The 7,412-nt window shown below is 43.9% G+C and overlaps 1 protein-coding gene across 2 annotated transcripts in view; it reads right to left on the minus strand.

Moving 5' to 3' along the window:
* RNF19A (ring finger protein 19A, RBR E3 ubiquitin protein ligase) overlaps nucleotides 1-7,412 on the minus strand; it is a 104,936-nt gene continuing 97,524 nt past the window's right edge. For both annotated transcript variants that reach the window (XM_019551284.1, XM_019551288.1), the window contains 2 exons: nucleotides 3,333-3,476; nucleotides 1-2,240 (listed from right to left, as the gene is read on the minus strand). In XM_019551284.1, coding sequence (XP_019406829.1) covers nucleotides 1,550-2,240; nucleotides 3,333-3,476 — 835 coding nt within the window. In that variant the 3' untranslated portion in view covers nucleotides 1-1,549. The remainder of the gene's footprint in view (nucleotides 2,241-3,332; nucleotides 3,477-7,412) is intronic.

Consider the following 7,412-nt stretch of genomic DNA (forward strand, 5'->3'; position numbering starts at 1 on the left):
TGAAGGTAGTACTTCAACATTTATTTCAGGTATGCAGTTTACACGCATAGTATTGAGCAAACTGAAATGCAAATATACAAATACCATAACAAGCATTATCAAATAACATAACTGGCACTAGTGTTATAGCATACTAATGAAATTGGTGAGGCCAAGTCATGGAGGAGGACTGCAGCCCATGGCATTTTTCTTTTTACCCAATCAAACTTCCAGTAGCACCATAATGGCAATACTTACAAGAAACACAAGACAGATCATTGTTAACCAGGATTCTGACAGCCACACTTTTTTTTTTCAACGTTTTAGTGAATTACATAGTAAAAATGTTTTCAGCAGTGCAGATGCTTTGGCCAACTTCAGTTTGTGTCTAGCTGTACATTTTCCATACACGAAAGAAAAAAGAAAAAGCCAGCCATATCTAGAACCCATCTTCTGTACTTGTGCAGGCTCTGCACTGTGCTTGAATTCAGTGACTGGGGATGTGCACAAGTCTTGCAAACAGATGTCATGAAAGTTTTATCCACCGACGTCTGAGTGAGTCTTTGGTAGGCTAATACTTCATTATTATTATTAGTAGTATTATTATACACTTATCTACCACAGTCATTTTATTCTCTCGAGTTTTCCTTTATAATCCAAGATGGCCTAAGAGGATATTCTGGAAAACATTACAGTAAAATCCTCAAACAACCAGGCACTTAAAACCCAGTCTTTTCCAAAGGCACCGAGAATCTGTGGGGCACTGTTTTTCCCCTGATGAAAGGTGACTGTAGCGGCTTCTCTATATTTATAAATCAATAGTTTCTTATTTTACAGTTTTTGTACAGTATATAGTCACTTTGCCTGTTGCACGCCTCATTAAATTACCCCACTTCTTCAAAAGAGGTCACTTTTCTACCATATACTAAGTACCAGTTTCCAAGTTAATTCAAATGCCATAACATTGCTCAAAGTGTGCAAGTATATAAACCCTTCTAACACAGGCTGCATCCATCTCTGGATATGTGATTCATTCTAAATGCAAACTTTTGAAATGTGTCCAGTTATGAGCCAAAACAGTCATTACATATATTCATTACTGAAACATACCTGTATAGTCTTTGCAAGACTTTCGCTTCCATTAGTGTTCACTCTAGAACGATATCAAAGTTACTACTACTCCTCTAACACCCACTTTTCCCAAGCCCCACATTTTCAAGTGAACAGTGCAGGACGCTATTCAGTTTAGCATTTAACGTTATACAAATTCGCCAATTTTGTATCGAATACATCAAGTATATACTTTCAAGCAAAGTTGTGGCAAAAATACAAAACATTACTTATTTGTTGTGTAGTAATGCACTTGTTAAAGCCTTTGTCACTTCACATAGGTCTGTAACTAAGATCCACATGAAGCATTCTGCCTTACTAGACAGGTACATATAAAATATAATTGCATCAAAACCTTGCTTCTGCTGGTTACTTGGGACTTACAGTAGTCACATGTAGTTCAACCAGCTTTCAGACAGGGCTCTTTAGTGGTAAATATAATTTTGCAGCACTTATAGGTCTAAATTTCAGTCTGAACTGCAGTGTTTAATTCCACAGCATGTTGTGAATGATTGTTGTTCGTTTCTTTCAGTGTCTCAACAATATCTAAATCCACATCAGCTGAACTTCCATTATGAACACTTTCTTCAGCGATGTAACTCAGCTGTGGAACTTCAGTGCTTGGGGCGGTTGGAGCCAACACAGGAATTCCACTCTGATGTGGAGAATTTTCCAAGCGGTCGTGTTCTACCTCGGGGAGGACACTGACTGTAGTGAAGCGAGTGTGGTAATCACTGGAACCATGGCTACAGGACGTTTTCATACTTTCCATATCAGAGCAACTAAACTCTGAAAAATGACTCGAGTGGGAATCTGCTACAGACGGGATGCTATCACTCAGAGAGGGAGAATCAAATTCACTTGAGTTTGTGCTTTGTTGCTCCAACAACTGAGCATCCATGTCCTCTCTGGTCTCATTTATCTTCATGCTACTTTTTTTTCTCAGTTTACCTTTACATTTTTTTCCTGCCGTTGCCTCTTTGGACCACTTGGTGGCACTAGATTTACTTTCTGGCAAGCTGGCTGATGAACAACCAGCATTACTACGACCTGGAGCACTGCCATCATCAACACTACTGCTTCCACTATTGTGTCTGAATTTAGCTGGCTTCGATTCAATATCAACTTGCACCTCCATGCTGTTACCTTCCCTAGAACATGAAATTATAAATGTAAATGTTCACTGTTAAGACAACATATAAAAAAATTAATTACCAAAGCAAACTCGTGCCTTTTTTCAATGTCTGACAAAGTTGAAGTTAGAAACTTCAAAGATGAATCAAGACCCCAAATGAATAAAAGGCATATAAACAAGTTGATCTCCAACTTTAAATGACATATTCCTACAAGGAACATCTATTTACCATATTTCATAGTGTATAAGTCAACCCCCAGCTTTCCAACCTGAAAGGTAAGGATTTTCACAGCCATAGTGTATAAGTCAGGGCCAGGCCTGGCTGCCAGCACTACTCGCAGGGGATGGGGACGGGGACAGAGATGGCCCAAATCCTGTGAGCATCGCTTCTGGTGCCACTCGCAGGGGATGAGGCCATGCTAGCCTAGTATCGAGTCTGTCCCCATCCCCTGTGAGCAATACTTGGCTTACAGGGGATGGGGCCACTACTGAATGCCGAGCCTGATATTGCTTGCAGGGGATGAGGCTGTGCCAGTTTAGCACTGAGCCCAGCATTTGACAGTGCTGTTTGCATCAGACAGCCAGGCTTGGCACTTGACTGGCACAGCCCCAGCCCCAGCGCTGCTCACAGGGGATGGGGGCGGGGATGGGCTTGGCTGGCGCAGCCTCATCCCCTGCAAATGGCACTGCCAGCGCCACTCACAGGGGATGAGGCTGCACCAGCCAAGTGCAGAGCCCAGGCAAGCCCAGCCCCATCTCCAATTTTTTGATGTGGCACAGTGTATAAGTTGAGTTTTGATTTTAAAGACACAAAAATTGGGTTTCAAAACCCAACTCATACACTGTGAAATATTGTATTTCATCCTTTATACACTTGGGTGAGTCTTTGGTGAGCATGGTGGCATCTATTAGGTTAAATCGTAAATGCACAAAGTCCTGAAGTCCTTGCAGCTGAAATCCCTTTTAAAAGCAATTCAGAAGTTTTCAAGAGCAGGCTGGACAGATACTTAGCTGGGATGGTTGAGTCAGGGATGATCCTGCCTTGAGCAGGGGGCTGAACTAGATCTCATGAGGTCCCTTCCAGTCTATGATCTTACATTGTTCTTACCTATCCAATGGGAGGTAGGAATTCAGAATGGATCCTGCCATTGCTTTGGTACTGGCGTTGTCACTAACCGTTCCCAAGCTAACCGTACCAGATTCTCCACTCAGGCTGTATCGCTCTTTTTGCACATCTGCTTGAACTTCCAACCTTGGAGAGATTTATAAAAAAGGCAGAAATTATTTTCATATATTGCTACCAGGACTGATGTCCCTAGCTAAGATCAGTAACAGCTTTTGTAACACTGGGTGTGTCTACACATGCACATTTAATGTGCATTAGCCCAATTTAAGGTGCATTAAGGGCACATGTCTACATGTACACGTCCTTAATGTGCCTTAAAATGGTGATTTTAGGCTATTCGAGCGTGAATAGTTAAGTTGCATTAGCAAACATATAGACAAACTAATGCGCATTAATGCAGTGTGTCCATTGACTTGGGACTAACTTTAGTCCCAAGCTGATCCACACACCTGCGTTAATGAGCCTTAGCATGTGCATAAGTAGATGCACACAAGTCACCTTAATATGCATTAAGCTAATGCACATTAAGTTTAGGCGTGCATAAAAGCACATGTAGACACACCCACTCATTCACAGTTGATGAGCATCTGCCACATGGAGATTTGTAGTTCACACTTACTGCAGTGGACATTCCTCTTGCCTCTTTGTAAAAAAATGCCTATAGCAATGTGCTCCCCTAATTCAAGAGAGAGAGAGAGACCCAGAGTGAGCTACATCAAATAATTAGTAGTACCTAACAGTAAATAATAATCGTTAAGGCATTCTCAAGGAAAGTAAGATGAGTGAGTTTGAGCCCCTTGGACTGAGGAGGGCACTAAACCAAGATCCCTTACTTCCCTGGTGAGTGTTCTAACCACTATCCTATCACATAAACGGCTTCTGCTACCCTCCTCCAGTTCAACCAGTTGTCTTTTCCAAAAAGGCACCTACCTCCAGGACAGGGCTTGTGTTGTGAATCCCAGTACTAATAACAGGGAATTAGAGGCATGCAAGTCCACAAAAGAAGCAGAATTTTAGACATGCCTCTCTGGCATTTCCTATTGGCTAGTTTAGGCATTCCCACACTCTGTGCGCTGGCTGCATGAATTCCATTCCTATGCTCTGCACAGGGCCTTTCTGTGGCCAAACCCCAGGTTGTGAATTTTACTTCAGGAGCCAGGCACATAAAAATTAGGTGTGGCAATGCTGAGTGCTGAACAGCAAATCACCTTGTGAACCTAAAGATAAGGAGAATTCAGCAGTACCACTTTAGTGCTCAGATGAAGTCTACACAGTATTTCTGGGCAAATGAAAGAGGCTCTGCATTTATGGCTTGAAATCAGAGCCATGCCTAGTACAAAGGTGGAACGTTCACTGATTATAAAGGAGTTCTATGATTTCTTTCTGAGCAATAAAAGATCAGCCTTGAGACACAGCCTTGCCTTAGCAAGAAACCTGTCAACAAATCTCCATCACTACTATAATCAGCACTCCCCCATAACAAAACCATCAGAATCCATGGTTCATTCCTACACACGCCTTTCCCAAAGTGTGAAATATTTGATCCAAATGCACCAAATGCTCTCATGGTAATTATGTGGGTAAAACTAAAGAGCAACTGCATGCCAGAATGAACTCTCAGACAAAAACATTTTTTACAGAACAACCAGTCTCTCTGACCTCACAATCCTTATGCTCAAGGGAAATCTACCTAACACCTTTAAAAAGACTTAACACTAATATTGGTTTTGTGGCATGTTATAACCTTCCTGATCCCTGAATTCTTTCCACACATGCAAGGTAATAATTACCCTTCTTCCTTTTGACAAACTTTGATCACTCAGTAACCGGCTTTTCTTCTGCTAATTGTTTGTCTGCTATCTCTCGGAATTCCTCTCCCCCTTCTTCCAACTGTTTTTCACTATGGGGTGCTAGCTTTCACTCCCCAGATCTAAAGAATATCTTGCATTCAAGAATTTGTCTATCCTAACTACGCAGTTGATCCAATAAAGGATATTACCCTGAGTAATCCTTTCCTTTCACAGTAAAGACTAAAAATTATTGTTTCATTAAACAGAATTTACAGATTATGCAATGCGGTGAGGTATACCATAGTATGTGTAATGCTGCACACACAGTTAAACTGACTAGTCCTCATGAGTGTCTTTCCTGGTACTAGACATATTTAGAGCCAGATCTAGAAAGCAGTCCTTTCACTGCATGCAATGGGCAGCAGTTATGGCCCTTAAATTCATAAAGATTGAATATATAGATTTATTTTTATATATTAATATTAGTTACTTGGTTTTCTAAAAACTATAGTGTAATATTCTTGTTGACTTTGATAAACTATTGCAGTCTTCCCCTGACAGGGCAACAAGACAGTGGTGAATAAAGGATTTTTAAAATCCAAGGAGGCAAACACAACTTAACTGGAGGATGCTGATTCAATTTTGGAGGAGATTCGGCCTAATTTGGCAGCTGAATCTCCAAATCTGAACTGAATCAGGAGACCAATAAAAAGGTCTGAATGGATTTGAAGCTCTCCAAATTGATTTGGAAAAGATTTCAAAAGCTTCGGTGATTTAGGCAGACTCTGTGATGGTAAGTAGGGGCGGGGGGGGGGTGGGTGGCAGAGCTGGAGAAGTGGGGACAGGACCATGGTGGGGGACCCCTGCCAGGCCCCATCTCCTGTCTGCTTCCCCAGCCCCACCCATGGCTGCCCCGCCTGGCCCCAGCTCCTTAAAAAAAAGCCTTGCACTCACTGGCTGCTGCAGCGACCTCTGGGCTTCTGGAGGCCTGTGGCAGAGCCCCCAAATGCAGCATGGGGTAGTGGGGACAGTAGGGATCCACCCCCCCACCCCGCAGAATCTGGTGAGTCTAGGGCTTTTTTTTTTTTTTTTTTTTAAAGAGTCAACACGGGGCCCATGTGGGGCACCCATGGGGGGAGCTTAGAGAGCAGGTGGGGTGCTTGTGGCAGAGGCACCACACAGCATGAGGCAGCAGGGAACTCCCCCCCACCTCCCCAGCAGCTGCCAGTGAGTGGGAGCTTAAAAAGAAAAAAGAGAGCCAGGAGCTAGGGCTGGGCAGGGTATGGCAGCTTGTGACATAGCCCCCCATGCAGCACAGGGCAACACGCTCCATCCCCCACCTGGCAGCAGCTAGTGAGTGCCAAGCTCTTTTTTTTTTTTTTTTTTTAAAAGACCTGGGAGCTGATGCCAGGAGGGGCAGCCATTGACAGGGCTGGGAGATTGGGCAGGGTATGGGGTCCGTCCGATTCAGAGATTTGGCCAATTCAGCAGGGGCCAAATCTCCAAATCAGTTTCAGCCGAATCGACTCTCTCAACGACCCGCACATCACAACAAGAGACATGCTTAGGTGGGATGGGCTCCAACTTTCCCCTAAAGGTAAGTGTATGTTCTCTTCTAGGTTGGCGGATCTCCTCCAGCGGGCTTTAAACTAGGCTTGTAAGGGGAAGGGGAAGACGAGGGAGGAAGAAGCCTTGGACCACTAAACCAAGCAGCACTCACAAGTACAGTCCAGCCTACACTGACAAGCGGAACATATACACAGGTAAGCAACAGGGGCCAGGGCAATGCTGTGATTAGGGGACCACTGCACAAATCCACAGGAGGCCTCAAATGCCTCTACACAAACACTCGTAATATGGGAAACAAGCAGGAGGAACTTACCTTCCTTCTAGCTGACACCAACCCAGACACAGTGGGGCTCACTGAAACCCAACACGACTGGGCAGTGAATATCAAGGGCTATAGGCTGTACAGGAGGGACAGGACAGGGAGGAAAGGCGGGGGTATGGTGCTCTACATTAAGGAGGAATACACACCCTCATCAGGTAGCACAGAGCCAGAAGAGGGGCACATGGAAGTGCTCTGAGTTAGAATACAAGGCAGTCGAGGGAAAGAGACTTAAAGGTGGGGGTCTACTACAGACCACCCAACCAAGGGGAAGAGCTAAACCAGGAATTCTTAAGTCAGGTAGTTAGGTCAAAGGACGTGGTCATCATGGGTGACCTGAACTTTCCAGACATCTGCTGGGAAGAGCAGTCAGCCAGGTCTGAC

This window comes from Crocodylus porosus, unplaced genomic scaffold (genome assembly GCF_001723895.1).
Source record: "Crocodylus porosus isolate Cpor-Errol unplaced genomic scaffold, CroPor_comp1, whole genome shotgun sequence".
NCBI classification, from domain to species: domain Eukaryota; kingdom Metazoa; phylum Chordata; order Crocodylia; family Crocodylidae; genus Crocodylus; species Crocodylus porosus.